This window comes from Vipera ursinii (genome assembly GCF_947247035.1).
Source record: "Vipera ursinii genome assembly, chromosome: 4".
Lineage (NCBI taxonomy): Eukaryota > Metazoa > Chordata > Lepidosauria > Squamata > Viperidae > Vipera > Vipera ursinii.
In genome coordinates this window covers 96,784,911-96,804,448 of record NC_139514.1, presented here as the reverse complement: position 1 = coordinate 96,804,448, position 19,538 = coordinate 96,784,911, and the positions used below count along the sequence as shown (strand labels likewise).

Below are 19,538 nucleotides of genomic sequence, written 5' to 3'. Positions count from 1 at the left end.
CTCTTCTGGCTCTTATGAAAACAGAACATCATCTGCAAATCTTAAGTGATTTAAATAGGTGCCATTGCTTTTTATTCCATCTTTTGCCCAGTCTAGTCTGCGAAATACTTCTTCAAGACAAGCTGAAAAAAGGATAGGTGATATTGTATCACCTGGTTGTATACCAAGTTCTATGTTGATTTCCACTTTAAAATCATTAAGGCAAATTGTCTCCATTTGTTCATATATTGATTATACCAATTTTATGTAAGCCTTGGTTGAGCAATGCATTGATTATTGCTTGCTGGAACACTGAGTCAAATGCCTTTTTATAGTCAATGAAAGCCATGCACAGAGACATGGTGTATTCATTGTGCCTTTTGATAACTTGCTAAACAACCTGGATGTAATCCATTGTCCTGTAACCACTTCTGAACCATGCCTGCTCCTTTGGCTGTACATCATGTAATGTTCTCGATATTCTTTTTGCTATTATCTTGGTGAAAACCTTGTAAATGACTGAAAGAAGGCTTATTGGGTGAGAGTTCTTTAATCGGAGGTCTCCAACCTTTTTGGTTTGGTGGCTCAGAAAGGGAGGCAGGCACTGCTATGTCCACGCACACAAATGGGTCTTGCACCTGTGCACGCAAAAATGAGCCCCACAAATGTGTGCACAAATGGGCCACGCACGAGTGCATGTGCACATGGAAACGGCCACACAAGAGCACGTGCAAAAGGGGCTGCGCGGGCACCAGTGCTGCAGATGGGGCAGTGCTAACACTGGCGGGATGCTACAGGTGGCAGTAGGACCAGTGGGATGCTCTGGGGTGGGGCAGCATTAGCCCCAGCGGGATGCTCAGGGAAGCACTAGTGCCAGTGGGATACTCAGGGGTAGGGTGGTGCTAACGCCAGCAGGATGCTTGGGGAGAACCTAGTGCTGCTGGGATGCTTGGGGCAGGGTGGTACTAGCACTGGTGGTATGCTCGTGACGGCGCTAGCATGAGTGGAGGGTTGAGTGCACGTGCATGTGCAAGTGTACTGGCCATTCTTCATGCGGCCTGGTGGTCAAGTGGCCGTGGCCTGGTAGTGGGCTGCAGCCTATGGGTTGGGAACCACTGCTTTAAATCATCTTGGGCCCCTTTCTTGTGCATAAGAATCACTTCAGCATTTTTCCATGCATCTGGTATTTTTTCTTCACAGAGGCATCTCAAGTATAGTTTTGCCAGTATCTTGGTAAACTGTGACTATCAGCTTTCGACGTTTCAGCTGTAACACAGTCATTTCCTGAAGCTTTGCCATTTTTCAAAGCTTTTATGGCACTTGATAATTTTATATATATTATTCTATATATTTCATAATTTTATAAAATTTAATTACATAATAGAAAGGATTAACAATGTAGACGCAAGTTATGCTCCCTAAAATTTGTATTATTTTTTCCTTTAGCATTTTTTATCTACTTAATGTCTAATAGTCAAACACTGCATCCAATTATAACACAGTAAAAAATTGACACAACATATCAGAATGTTAAAAAGTTTACGACCACAATTGAGCCCAAAATTTCTGTTGCTAAGTGAAACAGTTGTTAAGTGAGTTTTGCCCCATTTTACAATCTTTCTTGCTATAGTTAAGGATATCACTGCAGTTATTAAGTTAATAACACAGTTGTTAAGTGAATCTGGCTTCTCCATTGACTTTGCTTATCAGAAGTCACAAAAAGTGATCGTGTGACCCCAGGATACTGCAGTAGTCATAAATATGAGTCAGTTGACAATAATCTGAATTTTTATCATGTGTCTATGGAGATACCGTAGGGATTGTAAGTGTGAAAAATGGTCATAAGTAATTTTTTTTCCAATGCTGTTGTAACTTTGAATGGTCACTAAATGAACTGCTGTATGTCGAGGACTACCTATATTAAAATATATTTTTTAGATTCTCACTAATACTTTTTTCAGATTTATCCAAACTTATCCAAATTTATCCATGCTACTTTGTGCTTTGTTTGCTTTAGAAACAAATGCATAGAAACGAAGGCAAATTAGTCTGTGCTAAATCTAATGCAGCTTTCATGATGCTAAGCCATGAACTTCACCATACTCACAAACAAAACTGAATTAGAATTTTCCAGAAGTTGCCATTTTCTTATTTGCAATCATATTGGTTGTGTGTGCAACCAGCATTTACACTCATTCCCTTTGCATTGTGTTTTGAAACATGTACACAGTACACAAAAAATGATTATGTTAGGAACCATGAATTCCTTTACTGTTCTGTATCCAACATTTCTGTTATTAATTGTAATACTTTTTGTAGTATTTTTTTAAAAAAATGGAACCTTCTATTTAAAAAATGGAACCTGCTATTTAATTAATGAGTTTCTAATTAATAGACTCTGATGCAGCCCCTGCTGTCATGCTTCTTAACAGAACTTGTGCAAGCCAACTTCCCTTGCTAATTCTGCTCAGTACGATGGTATTGATAATAGTGCCATTGACGTACCTACAAAAAATGTGTGATCACATAAAGATTTAAATCAGAAATTCCACTGTTTTAACTCTTGTCACCAAATGCTTTTAAAAGCTTCTATTTGTTATCATCTGCATCTAATATTGATACCGGAAGACAGTAGATATATTTTCTCTGCTAATCCAAGCACTGTTTCTCATTTATTTCATAGAGAAATTATTCAGGGACATGGTTTTAGATCCAATACTCTCATTCTTTCTAGCTGTGCTTAAAATTGAGATCTTGGTTTCCACACATTCATGTGTTGCTTTACCTGCACTATCTGCTTAAATGTCCTCCTTTCTGTGAATTTTTATTCTGATCACCCGGCATATGCCTTTATTTATTTCCAAAAGCATTCCAATGATTAAACATAGCTTTTTATAATTTGAAGTTTACTTTTAGGGGTACAGCATATTTACTCAGCTGTCCGATATCCTTTAGGCAGGGAACAATCACACCCTGCTTTCAATAAATGATTTCTCCTGATATAAAGAAGTCCAGACTGATTGCATTAACAGTTTATTTACTCTAAGTATGCCAATGATTGCAACATTTTTTTCTCCAGGTAATTAGCAAAGCTAAAATAATTACTAGAAATTAGTGCAGTTAATATTGGACTCTGTTTTATTATGCTGAAGAACTTTTTTTCCATACAAATCTCTGGCATTTACGTTTAAATACAGCTTTCATCTTATCATTGATGTTGTTAAAGAAGTTATTTGAAGGCCTTGACAATTTCAGTCAGAGGTTCTATCATAAACATTTCTCAGCACACCTTTATTTTAACTCTCTGCAGAGAATGATGAGATCCTCCGTTTTCCATATGTTTATCCTGAGCATGGTAGCAGTGGATGTCATTGTTGCTGCTAGCAATTATTATAAGGGAGAAACTTTCAAGAGCCAATATGACGAGTTCTACCTTGCAGAGGTGAGTCTTCCTTTCTTACTGATTTCTTCATATTTCTTATCAAAAGTTTATCACTATTATCCTTTTATTACAGTTAATGTAATAAGATCACATTATAGATGTAAGACTAATACTAGCTATATAATTAATCAGGCAAACATGCCAGTCAAACTGTGCAGACATAAATTAAATGGGAAGAGAGAAGGCAGGAGAAAGCAATTTCATTTGTAGACCTTTTTGCAAATTGATGCTTTGTAACTGCCCAAAATGGAACCATTTTGTGAAATAACTTGTACAATGTGTAAAAAAAATTCTGATTTGTCTATTGGCCTGAAAAGGTTTGGGTTCCAGTGTCCTAGATTCTTTGTACTGTTAGAGTTATCCACGAAATATAAATGTTTTGTACAGGGTGACAGAATAGATGCTGAGCTAGTACACTGATTAGTACAATGTCAAAGCCTTACTGCCTTTCACGATTACTGAGAAATAACAAAAAGCTCTTGTACTGCATTCAGAGTTTATTTATTTAACAAAATCTCTATAGCCATCTAACTCAAAAGGCAATAATTTTAGGTGGCTTACAAAAATATAGAAGCCCACAACATATGACACTCAGCACCTGGATAAACAATAACCCCACTCACCAAAAAAAACCACCACATTAACAAGAGCAGAGTCTATCCGCCCACCTGATCCAAAGACAGGCAGGTCTTCAGTGTCTTGAGAAAAGCTCACAGTTGGAGCCATCCAAATCTCTGGGAGATTATTCTTCTATTGGGCAGGTGCTGCCACTGAGAAGGAACAACTGTGGAGTCCTAAAATATGGCATTGTTTAGCAGAGAGAACCCAGAGCATGCTCTTGTACTAGGTCTAGTGGAGCAAGCCAAAACAATGGGAAAAGTGGTCCCACAAGTAGTCTGGTCTTATGCCAGGAAGGAGTTTATAGTGATCATCAGCACTTTGAAATAGACCAGCAAGCCTGTTGGAAACTAGCACAGCTTGCAAAGTAGTGATGTTATATAGTCATCATGTGAAATGCTGCTGCATTTTCTGACTGTTCTTGAAGAGAAACCCCATGTAGAATACATTATAGTAATCCAAATGGGAAATGACTAAATCCTGAATCACCATAATACTTGTTTGGGAGGAAAAAATCAAGTTTTTAAACCAAAAAAAATCAAATATTTTTAACCAAATGGTTTGCAAAACATTTGATACTTTAAAAAAAATTCCTCTGAGCATATACAGTAAAATGCTAATAAACTGATATACATAATCTAAGAATAAGTTGTATGTTTAATTCAGTAATTGTTAAATCTTCTCATAATGGAATAGTGAATGAATGAAATGAGAAACCCCAACGCAAGCAAGAAGACTACCCTAAAATTATACACGATTGACAGCAAACAGTTTCTAAAAAATGACCCCAAAGGAAGACAACCGATATACCCAAATTGAACACAATAGGGTATAAACAACTTCTGTAAAAATGATCCTATATATGAACCTAAAGAAGAAGAACAATGGAAATGTGTCACATTTAGAAGAAAACAACAACCAAGAGCAAATCCCCTACTATGTACCTAGCCCACTCCAAGGAAACCTCTCTGAAATTGAACAATCACTTTCATAGCCTCCCATGGAAGAAATAGTGAAGAGCAACAAAAATGATCAGGGGGCTGGAGGCTAAAGCGAACAAAGAACAATTACAGGAATTGGACATGTCTAATCTAATGAAAAGAGGACTAGGGGTGACATGAGAGCCCTGTTCCAATATTTGAGAGGCTCTTACAAAGAAGAGGGGATCAACCTATTCTCCAAAGCACTAATAGACAAGAAAAGAACCAACCAAGGAGAAGAAGCAACCTTCACTAAGGATAAATTTCCTAACGTTGAGAGTAATTAACCAATGGAATAACTTGTCTTCAGAGGTTGTGGGAGCTCCATCAGTGAAAGCTTTCAAAAACAGACTGAACAACCATTTGTCTGAAATGATACAGTGTCTCCTGCTCAAGCAAAGGGTTGGACTAGAAGACCTCTGAGCTCTCTTCCAACTCTAATATTCTATGTTCTATGAAACAAACCAACATTATTACAGATGCCTTGACCAAGAAAAGACTGATTTAAATGATGGTGGACAAGATGGGGCCAGGATGGTTGTTTCAAGTTACACCTTTTAACTTTATGTGCAGCCATAAAGCTTTTTAATTGACATTGATTTGATTATTTGCCATCAAGTTTTTTTTACTTCTAATAACCACATAAGTAGATGATCTATCCCTAACCTTTCAAATTTCTCAACAATGCATTCATCACCAGTGTAACTGAGTCTATCCACCTTGCTGCTGGTTATCCTTCTCTTCTCTTTCCTTCTTTCCAACATTAGAGGATTCTCCTGGTTTTTGCATAATCTATCAAAAATAGGATAATTTGAGCTTGGTCATTTGTGTCTTGATAGGGGAACTTTGGATTGATTTGTTGGATAATCTATCAATTTGTTTTCTTAGCTGTCCATGGTATTCTTAGGAATCTTCTCCAATATTAAAGTCCAGTATTAATATCAAGTGCCACATATATGGATATACCACACTGTATGTTTTTAAGAGTGTAGGGGGTTAAAATTGGCTTGTAATGTTTACATATTAATATTTAATTCAAGAAAATGTTTTGCACTAGCTATATATGTATTTGCTCTACATTCTTTGCTTATCTTGCTTTTGACAAGAATCTCTCAAGCAACTTTCAAAAAGGGAAAGTATGGAGGACAAAGAAATCACTTTGCCAATAGGCCAGAAGGAATTTCCCTTACAATATGTCTTGTTTTAAGAAAGATATTGGTAACTGGGGAGAAGATATTTTTCTTCTGCTCTGCAGTTCTCAGCTAGACCTGAATGTTTTCAGGAATAAGGAAAACACGCTCTTGCAACTACTCAACCTTTACCCCTTGCTGCAATGCAAAGCACAGTCTTCGAGACTGCAGATATTTCTTTTTCCTCATCTCAGAGATTTGATCTGAAGCTGAGGTCTTTTTCTTGGGAAAGTTAGTATGCCCATAAGCACATTTCTCATGCTACAAGATTAGAGACATAACAGTAATTCCAAGAAATTCTGCTTAGGCTCTTTTTGTCCTTTTCTATTCCCACAGGTGGCCTTTACAGTCCTTTTTGATCTGGAAGCTCTCCTAAAGATCTGGTGCCTGGGATTTACTGGATACATTAGTTCATCTCTTCATAAATTTGAACTGCTGCTGGTTATTGGAACTACTCTTCACATTTATCCAGTCCTCTACCATTCCCAGTTTACATACTTTCAGGTAGAGTGCTAATTTCCACTTCAGTATACCAAAGGAAAATATGATTTGAAATCACTCCAAAAAGGGTCTAAATATCATTGATGTGTATTAGTTTATTTTATGGTTTTATTATATTTATTTTCAGCATGATGCTCACCTCTCAAGTAGGTATTTCTTATTGAATTATTGTATTTGTTGTAGCAATACACTTTTTATAATTGAATCCAAAGCACCTTAAAATTTCCATGCCACCTTTCAATTTTACTTGAAAGATTTTCAACTTCAACCATAGCTTTTGAGATAGCTAAGCTCTCAGTGAGCTAAAATGCAAAAATACAATCTAACCTAAAATGCAAAAATACAGTCTAATCTAAAAGCCAATAATTAAAATCATTAAATAAAATTTCTCTTTTTCTTTTGAGCTTCTGGAACATCCCATTTTCTTCCACACTGCCTGCATGGCTTGGTCCATCTAGGTTTTGTACTCTTCTTCCCCAGCTGATAAAGGCTGTGTCCCAAAAAAGATTCTCAGCTTTCTGTAACTGATTCCGAAATGGGAGGTCCTGACCTGAGTGCACAGGGTCCATGAAGGCCTTCATGAAGGGGCAGATGTTTCTTCCCATGGAGCTGAGGTTCTGTCAGGAAGCATAGCCTGGCTCATGCTCTGTGGGTTATTGCCTGGACAGTTTGGATGGGTTAGTCACACTTAGACATCTCCTGTCAGCTAAAGGCTGTCAACCCAGAAGTATCCCGGAATTTCTTTCCTAAGACTTGCTGATCTGGAACTAGCTCCATAGTTGTTTGGAGGAATTGTTATTTTGTCCAGGTGTCTCTAGGGATATCAATCATTATGTTCAACTCCACTCAGCCATTTTATTCCTTGCACCACTTGATGTCGGTGGCAGGGTCCATTTTGTTCATCTGGCTCATTTCTCTGGACATGGCCTTCACTGCTGTGAAAGGACCAGAAGCAGTCCCAGATGATCCTCCATTTGTAACACTCACTTCTGAAGGAGCTGCTGCTGATCAGTTCCTTTGGTCCCTCTTCTCAGATGACCAGCCTGCCTGGCTCAAACACTTTGACACAACTTGTGGGATTTGTCAGGCTTTAATTAAGATAATAGCTCTATCTTGCGGAATTCCTTCTGGTGTGCCCTCTGCAGACCTTGGGGCTCACCTCTCTAACCAGGGGTGATGAATCAAGAAACCACAACTGATCAGGGACATAATCACTTCTGAATTTCCCCGCTGCATTAGGATCTTCACCTCTCTTACAGTAGCAGGAATATCCTCTCCAGCTGGGGACACTACAGCAGTTCTCCCTCCTTTTTCCTCTGAGCTGCTGTGCCCAGTACTTCTGCTTCCCTGTACTTTGATTCCATTATCTCTGCTAGAGACTACATCTCCCAGAAGCCACTGTAGTATCCTCCTCCTGTTCAGAATTTAATGGGTCAGGTTCCAGCCACAGGGCTACAGATAATTTGGGGCATTTCTAGAAAAAAGAATTTTACATATTCTCAACTCCAATATGCTACAGGTAGTCCTCAACATACGACAATTGAGCCTCAAATTTATGTTGTTAAGTGAGAAATTTGTTAAGGGAGTTTTGCCCCATTTTACAACTTTTTTCCCCACAGTTGTTAAGTGAATCACTGCAGTTGTTAAATTAGTAACATGGTTGTTAAGTGAATCTGGCTTCCCCATTGACTTTGCTTGTCAGAAGGTCGCAAAAGGGGATCACAACACTCTGGGACACTGCAGCCGTCTTAAATGTGAGTCAATTGTCAAGCGTCTGAATGTAAATCACATGACCATGGGGATGCTATGACGGTCATAAGTGTGAAAAATGGATTTAAGTCACTTTTTTCTGTCCTCTTGTAATTTCGAACGGACACTAAATGAACTGTTGTAAGTGGAGGACTACCTGGGTTGAATTTTCCATATACCGTATATACTTGAGTATAAGCCGAATTTTTCAGCCCACTTTTTTGGGCTGAAAACTCCACTTCGGCTTATACTCCAGTCAACAAAAAAAAAGAACTGTCCCTTCGTTTGGAACAGGCTGCTGAGAGAAGGGAGGGCTGGGCTCCGCACGGGCCGCGGGTCCGGCGTTCGCCCGCCGAACAGCTGATGGGCGCGGGCGTGGCCGGGCTGTCTCCAGAGCCGGGCGGGTTCCACCGGCGTTGTTCGCCCGCCGAACAGCTGATGGGCGCGGGCATGGCCGAGCTGTCCCCAGAGCCGGGCGGGATCCACCGGCGTTCAGCGTTCGCCCGCCAAACAGCTGATGGGCGCGGGTGTGGCCGGGCTGTCTCCGGAGCCGGGCGGGTTCCACCGGCTGGGCTCCCCACGGCTGCCTCAGCAGTTGGCACGGCCGCGGGTCCGGCGTTCGCCCGCCGAACAGCTGATGGGCGCGGGCATGGCCGGGCTGTCCCCAGAGCCGGGCGGGATCCACCGGTGTTCAGCGTTCGCCCGCCGAACAGCTGATGGGCGCGGGCGTGGCCAGGCTGTCCCCAGAGGTAAACTTCATGACCCACCCAGCCCATGCATAAAACAGAAATGAAAAGTCTTAAAAAAGTTTTGTGCGGTTAAATAAACAGCATTTGCATATTGTTTCTCCACGGAGCACCGACAAAATTCGCTCGAATTAAGGAATGTGGGGAGCTAAAGAATCGGGCTATAGGGAATGTCTGGCATGACGGGCAACCCTGGGAAACACGAGGACTGTAGTGCAGTGGCGTGGCGTGGGGGGTACAGGGGGGGCCGGCCGCACCGGGCGCAACATCTGGGGGGGCGCGACCGGCGGGCTAGGGCAAGGCTGCTCGCGAGCGAGGGGTATCTGTGCCTGCGCCGACACAGAAACGCTTCTCTCTCCGGGTGGGGGAAGGCTCGGCGGCTCCCTGGGTCTATATACGCCTCTGTATGCGCACGCCGCCTCGCGCTCCCGCGAACGAGAAAGAAAGAACGGCAGCGGCGGCGTTCCTCGGTGTGGGCATGCCTGCGTCTTTGGGTGTGAGGCTTTCGGAGAGGCTGCCTTTGGCTCCTGGTACTTGCAGCCGGTTTAAAAGAAATGAATTCTCGCCCGCTTTCACAGACTTGTTCTTTTACACCGGCTGCAAGTACCAGGAGCCAAAGGCAGCCTCTCCGAAAGCCTCACACCCAAAGACACAGGCACGGCCACACCGAGGAACGCCGCCGCTGGCGAGGCTCGCAACATCTGGGGGGGGCACGAACGGCGGGCTAGGGCAAGGCTGCTCGCAAGCGAGGGGTATCTGTGCCTGTGCCGACACAGAAACGCTTCTCTCTCCGGGTGGGGGAAGGCTCGGCGGCTCCCTGGGTCTATATACGCCTCTGTATGCGCACGCCGCCTCGCGCTCCCGCAAACGAGAAAGAAAGAACGGCAGCGTCTGCGAGCCTCGCCAGCGGCGGCGTTCCTCGGTGTGGGCGTGCCTGCGTCTTTGGGTGTGAGGCTTTCGGAGAGGCTGCCTTTGGCTCCTGGTACTTGCAGCCGGTTTAAAAGAAATGAATTCTCGCCCGCTTTCACAGACTTGTTCTTTTACACCGGCTGCAAGTACCAAGAGCCAAAGGCAGCCTCTCCGAAAGCCTCACACCCAAAGACGCAGGCACGCCCACACCGAGGAACGCCGCCGCTGGCGAAGCTCGCAACATCTGGGGGGCGCGACCAGCGGGCTAGGGCAAGGCTGCTCGCGAGCGAGGGGTATCTGTGCCTGCGCCGACACAGAAACGCTTCTCTCTCCGGGTGGGGGAAGGCTCGGCGGCTCCCTGGGTCTATATACGCCTCTGTATGCGCACGCCGCCTCGCGCTCCCGCGAACGAGAAAGAAAGAACGGCAGCGGCGGCGTTCCTCGGTGTGGGCGTGCCTGCATCTTTGGGTGTGAGGCTTTCGGAGAGGCTGCCTTTGGCTCCTGGTACTTGCAGCCGGTGTAAAAGAACAAGTCTGTGAAAGCGGGCGAGAATTCATTTCTTTTAAACCGGCTGCAAGTACCAGGAGCCAAAGGCAGCTTCTCCGAAAGCCTCACACCCAAAGACGCAGGCACGCCCACACCGAGGAACGCCGCCGCTGCCGTTCTTTCTTTCTCGTTTGCGGGAACGTGAGGCGGCGTGCGCATACAGAGGCGTATATAGACCCAGGGAGCCGCTGAGCCTTCCCCCACCCGGAGAGAGAAGCGTTTCTGTGTCGGCACAGGCACAGATACCCCTCGCTCGCGAGCAGCCTTGCCCTAGCCTGCCAGTCGCGCCCCCCCAGATGTTGCGCCCGGTGCGGCCGGCCCCCCCCTGCACCCCCCACGCTACGCCACTGCACTACAGTCCTCGTGTTTCCCAGGGTTGCCCGTCATGCCAGACATTCCCTATAGCCCGATTCTTTAGCTCCCCACGTTCCTTAATTCGAGCGAATTTTGTCGGTGCTCCGTGGAGAAACAATATGCAAATGCTGTTTATTTAACCGCACAAAACTTTTTAAAGACTTTTCATTTCTGTTTTATGCATGGGCTGGGTGGGTCACGAAGCTTACCTCTGGGGACAGCCCGGCCACGCCCGCGCCCATCAGCTGTTCGGCGGGCGAACGCCGAACGCCGGTGGAAGGCGCCCGGCTCTGGGGACAGCCCAGCCACGCCCGCGCCCATCAGCTGTTCGGCGGGCAAACACCCAACGCCGGTGGATCCCGCCCGGCTCTGGGGACAGCCCGGCCACGCCCGCGCCCGTCAGCTGTTCGGCGGGCGAACACCCAATGCCGGTGGATCCCGCCCGGCTCCGGGGACAGCCCGGCCACGCCCGCGCCCGTCAGCTGTTCGGCGGGCGAACGCTGAACGCCGGTGGAACCCGCCCAGCTCCGGAGACAGCCCGGCCACGCCCGCGCCCATCAGCTGTTCGGCGGGCGAACGCCCAACGCCGGTGGAACCCGCCCGGCTCTGGGGACAGCCCGGCCACACCCGCGCCCATCAGCTGTTTGGCGGGCAAACGCCGGACCCGCGGCCGCGCCAACTGCTGAAGCAGCCGTGGGGAGCCCAGCCGGTGGAACCCGCCCGGCTCCGGAGACAGCCCGGCCACGCCCGCGCCCATCAGCTGTTCGGCGGGCCAACGCCGGTGGAACCCGCCTGGCTCTGGGGACAGCCCGGCCACGCCCGCGCCCATCAGCTGGTCGGCGGGCGAACGCCGGACCCGCGGCTGCACCCACGGTCGGGGGTGAATGGGGGGGCCATGAATGGCCACAGAGCACACGTGCCGGCAGGGATGGCTGGGAGAAGGCTGGAGACGGCTGCCGGTGGTTGCGCAGCTCCATCAGCTGAGAGGCGGCAAGAAAAAGCCGCCGGCGGAGTCAACGAGCAGCTCGTCATGGCACAGAATATAGATATGTTGCTAAGAAGGGGCCAAGCTTATACTTATACTCCGGCTTATACTCGAGTCAATAACTTTTTTCAGTTTTTGGGGGTAAAATTAGGGGTCTCGGCTTTTACTCGAGTCGGCTTATACTCAAGTATATACGGTAATAATCAGGCTTTTATTTGGATCCTCAAGACAATTTAAGGTTTTACAGTATTGAAATGCATTAATTGAAATTCTGATGATCAGTTGGATCCTAGGATTTATATTGATATTCTGATGAAGACATAGCATTTTAATAATTTATACTCCATTCAGTATTTTATTTTAAGCTTCACCACAATCCATAAAGGCATAATCTTTAAAATGACCATTTAACATTTGAAAATCAAGAACATTTCATAAATCAGTAAATACATGGTTGAAAGTGCTGTATTTTTAAAATATAAATCTTAGGACACCAGAAAACAAGGAATGCATATCTTCTAATATTTACTTCATAGGCATCTTTATTAAAGTCTCTGTGTAAAGTAACATAGGATTTTTAGGCAAAGTATCTGCATGTTGAAAAATTGAAGTTACCTTCTGCACTCTAGGCTTCCTATCATCAAATGATAGATGGAGGACTCTGAAAAATTCATTGCATTTGCTATATGAGTTATCTTTTCTGTCCATTGTGGCCAACATTCATTTCCCCAAAGCCCACAAATAGATTTGAAAATGTAATTACACACACACACACACACACACACACACACACACACAAGCAAATATATAGCCATAAGTCTTCCCTGCAAATGCAAATGAAGATGCAACCTTGCCCTTGATGGATGACTGTTAGATCTAGATTTGATTAAAAAATAACATTTTAATTATAGAAAATTGGAAAGAGATAATTTTGAAGATGAACAAAAGAGCCAAATTAATTTAATGGATAGGTTATCTAGTAGAAAATATAAATACATCAGAAATAATTACAGAGTCCTCAACTTACAAAGATTTGTTTAGTGACCATTCAAATTTATGATGGTGCTGGAAAAAAATTGACTTGTGGACAGACCTCGCACTTACAAACATTGCAGGGGCTCCACAGTCACATGATTGCAGTCTGGGTGCTTGACAGCTGGCATTTATTTACAATGGATCATGTGCCCTGGGATCACATGGTTGCAATTTGCAACTTTCCTGGATGATTTCTGACAAGGAAAATGAGTGGGTGAAGCCACTTAATGACCACAGTGATTTGCTTAATGACCCATGGCAAAAAAGGTCGTAAAATTGGGCGTGGTAATCATTGCATCATTTAGCAACAGAGTTTCCAGTTCTGATTGTGATTCTAAGTTGAGAATTACCTGTATTGCAGCCAAAATCACAAAATAAAGTAGTTAAAACAACTCTTTCCCTTCATAATGATCATCATTCATGTTTTGAATAATTTTGGGATTATCCTTCCTAATAAAGTGTGTGTGCATGTGTGTGTATAAATACTGTACATTCATACATACATTTACACAATAGAAAAGCAAAAATCTTTTAATATATATAATGTATAAATTGAAGGAGCTAATAATTTCACATTACTGATGGAAATATAAGTATGTAGCTATTTTCAGTTACACAAACATACTCATACACTCATATATAAACTTAATGATGAAATAAGAAACATTTATCGTGTGTTGGAGAGGGATCAATCTCCAGAATTGATTACAGTTTCCTGCCTCTAATCCTCAAAAAAATTCAAGCCATAATCAAATAAAAATACAGACTTGTGAAGGATACTGTTTGATGTCTGTCCTATTTCTCTCTTGATGAAAAAAATGGGCTTGTAAGCTGGTTTCTGGAAAGATTGATTGGATACTTAAATGTCAATTAAGTTAACATAGGTATTGGTGGAAGCACCCACAACAAACACTTAGCAGAACACTAGTCAAGCATGAAACAACTTGTTTTTAACATTTAAAGAAAAACTGGATAGTTTCATCTATTCTGATTAAAGTATATACACAAATATTGATGGACTGATTGATTAAAAATCAATTAGCTTAAGAGGCATGACATTTAGTATGACATGGAGATGTTATTTGCAGGTTGCAGATTATCCCATATATACCCCACTTTCTTAGAATGGGGAGAAACAGAGTTTCATCCCTTGGGTGAGGATTGGGATTTAGGAATGTTTAATATACAGTAGAGGTGACAAATAGATTTAAGGAATTAGATTTGATAGACAGAGTGCCTGAAGAACTATGGACAGAGGTTCGCAACATTGTACAACAGGTAGCAACCAAAACCATCCCAAAGAAAAAGAAATGCAAGAAAGCAAAATAGCTGTCTGAGGAAGCTTTGCAAATAGCTGAGGAAAAGAGGGAAGCAAAAGGCAAGGGAGAAAAAGAAAGATACGCCCAATTGAATGCAGAATTCCAGAGAATAGCTAGAAGAGATAAGAATGCCTTCTTAAATGAACAGTGCAAAGAAATAGAAGAAAACAATACAATAGGGAGGACCAGAGATCTTTTCAAGAAAATTGGAGAGATAAAGGGAACGTTTCATGCAAAAATGGGCATGATAAAGGACCAAAATGGCAGGGACCTAACAGAGGCAGAAGAGATTAAGAAGAGGTGGCAAAATTACACAGAAGAACTATACAAGAATGAGCTTAACGTCCCTGATAATCACAATGAGGTGGTCACTGACCTCGAGCCAGACATCCTAGAATGTGAAGTGAAGTGGGCCTTAGAAAAGCTGAGTAACAACAGAGCTAGTGGAGGTGACAGTATTCCAGCTGAGCTATTCAAAATCTTAAAAGACGATGCAGTAAAAGTGCTACACTCAATTTGCCAGCAAATTTGGAAAACTCAACAGTGGCCACAGGATTGGAAAAGATCAGTTTACATTCCAATTCCAAAGAAAGGCAGTGCCAAAGAATGTTCAAACTACCGCACCATTGCACTCATTTCTCATGCTAGTAAAGTTATGCTTAAAATCCTACAAGCTAGACTCCAGCAGTATGTGGACCGAGAACTACCAGAAGTACAGGCAGGATTTTGAAGAGGCAGAGGAACTAGAGATCAAATTGCCAACATACGTTGGATCATGGAGAAAGCTAGGGAGTTCCAGCAAAACATCTACTTCTGCTTCATTGACTATGCTAAAGCCTTTGATTGTGTGGATCATAACAAACTGTGGCAAGTTCTTAAAGAGATGGGTGTACCAGACCATCTTATTTGTCTCTTGAGAAACCTATATGTGGGCCGAGAAGCAACAGTGAGAACTGGACACGGAACCACTGATTGGTTCAAAATTGGGAAAGGAGTCCGGCAAGGCTGTATACTGTCGCCCTGCCTATTTAACTTATATGCAGAGCACATCATGAGAAAGGCAGGATTAGAGGAATCAAAAGTTGGAATTAAGATTTCCGGAAGAAATATTAACAACCTAAGATATGCAGATAATACCACTCTAATGGCAGAAAGTGAAGAAGAACTAAATAGCCTCTTGTTGCGGGTGAAGAAGGAGAGTGCAAAACTTGGGTTGAAACTTAACATTAAGAAAACCAAGATCATGGCATCTGGTCCTCTCAATTCCTGGCAAATAGATGGGGAAGAAATGGAGGTAGTGACAGATTTTATTTTCCTGGGCTCCAAGATCACTGCAGATGGGGACTGTAGCCAAGAAATTAAAAGATGCTTGCTCCCGGGGAGGAAAGCTATGGCAAATCTAGACAGCACACTAAAAAGCAGAGACATCACCCTGTCAACAAAAGTGCGTATAGTCAAGGCTATGGTCTTCCCAGTTGCAATGTATGGCAGTGAAAGTTGGACCATAAAAAAAGCTGAGCGCCAAAGAATTGAGGCCTTTGAACTATGGTGCTGGAGAAGACTCCTGCGAGTCCCTTGGACCGCAAGGTGATCAAACCGGTCAGTCCTAGAGGAGATCAACCCTCTGCTCTTTAGAGGGCCAGATCCTGAAGCTAAAACTCAAATAGTTTGGCCACCTAATGAGAAGGAAGGACTCACTGGAGAAGAGCCTAATGCTGGGAAAGATTGAGGGCAAGAGAAGAAAGGGACAACAGAGAATGAGGTGGCTGGATGGAGTCACTGAAGCAGTAGGCATGAGCTTAAATGGACTCCAGAAGATGGTAGAGGACAGGAAGGCCTGGAGGAACGTTGTCCATAGGGTCACAATGAGTTGGACACGGCTTCGCAGCTAACAACAACAACAATGTTTAAGAGGGATTTTTTCATTACTATTGTAACCCTTTCCTGAATCTCCTATATGTAATATATTTTTGTTTGTTTCTTTTTTTAAAAAAAAGTAAATGTTTCGGCCTCACCTGCTCTACTTACTCTAATATTATCAGACATATTGCAGACATACCCTCTACTCCTTTAAAGCCAATGTTAATGTAAGAGACCCAGTCACAAAAGACATACATACATAAATACATACATACATACATACATACAGGAATTAGAAGAGATTTCAGTATGACTGCCATTCAAGGGTAGATGAGCTGATGTCCTCTGAATGTTACACTTTTTTTGGCTATGCTGACTAAGGCTGAAGGGAAGTTAGATGAAAACTTTAAGTTGTCCCACCCTGCAAACTCTTTAGTTTTCAAGTAAGAATCAAGATAGAATTGCAGAACTTCTCGCAATTCTGTAACAATAGTCCTTGAAATATTTCAGTTTAACATAAAGTTCTGACCTAGATTTTTGTAGAAATTGCTGTCTGTTTCTGGAAGTTACTATTGCTTATTTAATTTGGTGTTCCTTCTTTTCTTTCATGTTTCTATTGATTATAATGTATCATATTTAGACACAAATAAATGAGAGAGAAAGAAATGAACTATAATTCGCCTTCGATTTCAATTCTATGAATATAGAAATGCTGAAAATTTGGCCATTAACTTGAAATTATATAAAATAATACATTAAATCAATATAGATCTTATTACTTAGGAAAGTGTTTAAACTAGATTATTTGGAAAGCCAAATAGTGTGAACAGTGTATCCCTTTCCCAAGCATTAAAACAGCCACACTCTTTGGAAGTGTCATAAAATTGTTTCAAAGTCCAGCTGTCACTCCCAAAAATTCTAGCGAAGTGAAACAGCAGAGCAAAGACTTGTACAGAGTGCCAGGGGAGCCTCAAATTAGCTGAGAAGACCTTTCAAAGGGCAGAGATTTTCTTAAATACGGTACTTTGCACTTCTTTTGAATGTTTTGCACATCTCTAATACTGTAGTCAAACCATTCCATCTATATTTTTCAAGCTATATGCCATGGGTGTTACTAGAAAAAAAACCAATTTGTTTCATTTGTCAATCTGCAGCTACATCAGTAAAAAAAAAATGTTTTCTTTCTCTCGGCAGGTACTTAGAGTTGTTCGACTTATAAAGATTTCTCCTGCTCTGGAAGATTTTGTATACAAGATTTTTGGACCTGGAAAAAAGCTTGGGAGTTTAGTTGTATTTACCGCCAGTCTGTTAATTGTAATGTCAGCCATTAGTTTGCAAATGTTCTGTTTTGTGGAAGAACTAGACAGATTTACTACATTTCCAAGGGTAAGTTAAAAATTCCATTGCAACCAATCAGATTGTGGATGTTTAGAAATGGCTTTATACTTTAATCCTATTAATGCCAGTTCCTAGTCTTCTGTGAGAAAAGTAGTTGTTGTTCTTGTGTGATATGTTGATTTTATTTTGCTATGACCTTTGATCCTTTATTTTGCTTAGTCTGTTTTTCTTTCACATCAAAATGGCTCTGACAGTTGACAGTAATAGCTCTATGTAATTATGAATGTATTTGTTAGATTTTGATTTTTTTAAAAAAAAAAAGATTTTATTGGTTTTTATAGGGTTGGGAATAGAGTGGAAGGATAAGGATTGGGGTTGGGGTCAAAGGGAGAATGGAATTAGGGTTGGGGTTGGGGTTTCCCCCAATAAAATTTCCAATATTTGGCAAATAGCATATTGTCTGGGTAGGTATGTATACATAACAATATAACATAACAATAACAGGTCTAATGGTTCCTTCATTGTCCAGTATGTCTTTATAGGTTACAAGTTTATCATAGTTAATTAGGTTTGGATAAGCAAAGGCTTCCATTGTTGAAAGCCATTCAGGTATCTTAATATAAATTTTTCCTTTTATTTTTTCCCATTCTAAAAAAAGAGCATTCCTTATAGAGTGGTTCTGAAAGTATCTGTGGGGTATTTGTTAGATTTTATATGTCCTCTCCCCAAAGAGTTCAGAATAAAAGAATGTATTGCTAATAAAAGAGAATATTTGTAGCTCAAGGGTTGACATGAGGGGTCCTTGGTGCTCTCTGAGCTTGCTTGTTTTCCTGCAGACGTTTCATTACCCAAACTAGGTAACATTATCAGTGCTGATGATGTTACCTAGTTTGCATAATGAAGCGTCTGCAAGAAAACAAGCAAGCTCAGAGAGCACCAAGGACCCCTCAAAGCAATATGTACAGGATTTTTATTGCCAGATGCTAAGTCCTAATAGATTTTGGGATGTATACAACAATATTTCTATCCATGTTTTCCTATTGGAGGTCAATAATAACGTTGGCCAAATTCTAAAACCCAGGGAGCATGAAGACACCAGGTCTGAGAAGGCAAAATAAAAACTGTATCTTAAAGATTTATTTGTAAGAAAAGATTTATTGTAAGATCTTAATTATTGACTCCAAAGAATAAAGGAAAATAGCTTTGTGTGCATAAAGTTCACTCTGGATTAACAGATGATAAGATTTATCCATGATGTTTAATTCTACTAAATTTACTCAGAGTAAAACCACCAAAATTTATCAAATTCTGTGTTTCCAAGGATATGCCTTTAATCATATCAGAACCATAGGTTCTACAGTGAGGCAAGAAAAACTAAATGCACAGGTACAGTATACGTGGTACCTTGTTAAATAGTAGTAACTGTCAGATGGATCTCGGAGTCCTAGTGGACAATCACTTAAATATGAGCCAACAGTGTGCTGCAGCTGCCAAAAAAGCCAACACAGTCCTAGGCTGCATTAATAGAGGGATAGAATCAAGATCACATGAAGTGTTAGTACCATTTTATAACGCCTTGGTAAGGCCACACTTGGAATACTGCATCCAGTTTTGGTCTGGGACCAGAGATTTACTTTTCTGAGCTTTCAGACTCATGCAGGAGTCCATCTTCAGGGAATTTATCTCTACTGAAATATGTGCTTTGCACTATTCAGTGAGTCGTGTTTATGTGGTGCCTTCCTATTGGCTGATTGGAATGTTGATGGCTGACAATGAGCTGTCACCTGTGTTCTACTGCTTCTGGAATATTTTTGATGTATGGCAGGGTGAGCCATACAATTGGTTTTGTTACCTTCTTTTTTTCTTTTCTTTCCTTTGCTTTTTGTTCAAGCATCTTGTAATAAGTACTTGTGGGTACCCATTCTGCCTGAATTGTTCATGTAGGTACTGTCTCTCCAATTGTTTAACTTCCTATTATTGCTGTTTC

At 42.1% G+C, this 19,538-nt stretch overlaps 1 protein-coding gene across 2 annotated transcripts in view; it reads left to right on the top strand.

The window, feature by feature from the left end:
• NALCN (sodium leak channel, non-selective) overlaps positions 1-19,538 on the top strand; it is a gene marked incomplete at both ends in the record, with an annotated part of 220,409 nt that overhangs the window by 145,386 nt on the left and 55,485 nt on the right. For both annotated transcript variants that reach the window (XM_083361666.1, XM_083361665.1), the window contains 3 exons: positions 3,290-3,421; positions 6,546-6,713; positions 17,408-17,599. In XM_083361666.1, coding sequence (XP_083217792.1) covers positions 3,290-3,421; positions 6,546-6,713; positions 17,408-17,599 — 492 coding nt within the window. The remainder of the gene's footprint in view (positions 1-3,289; positions 3,422-6,545; positions 6,714-17,407; positions 17,600-19,538) is intronic.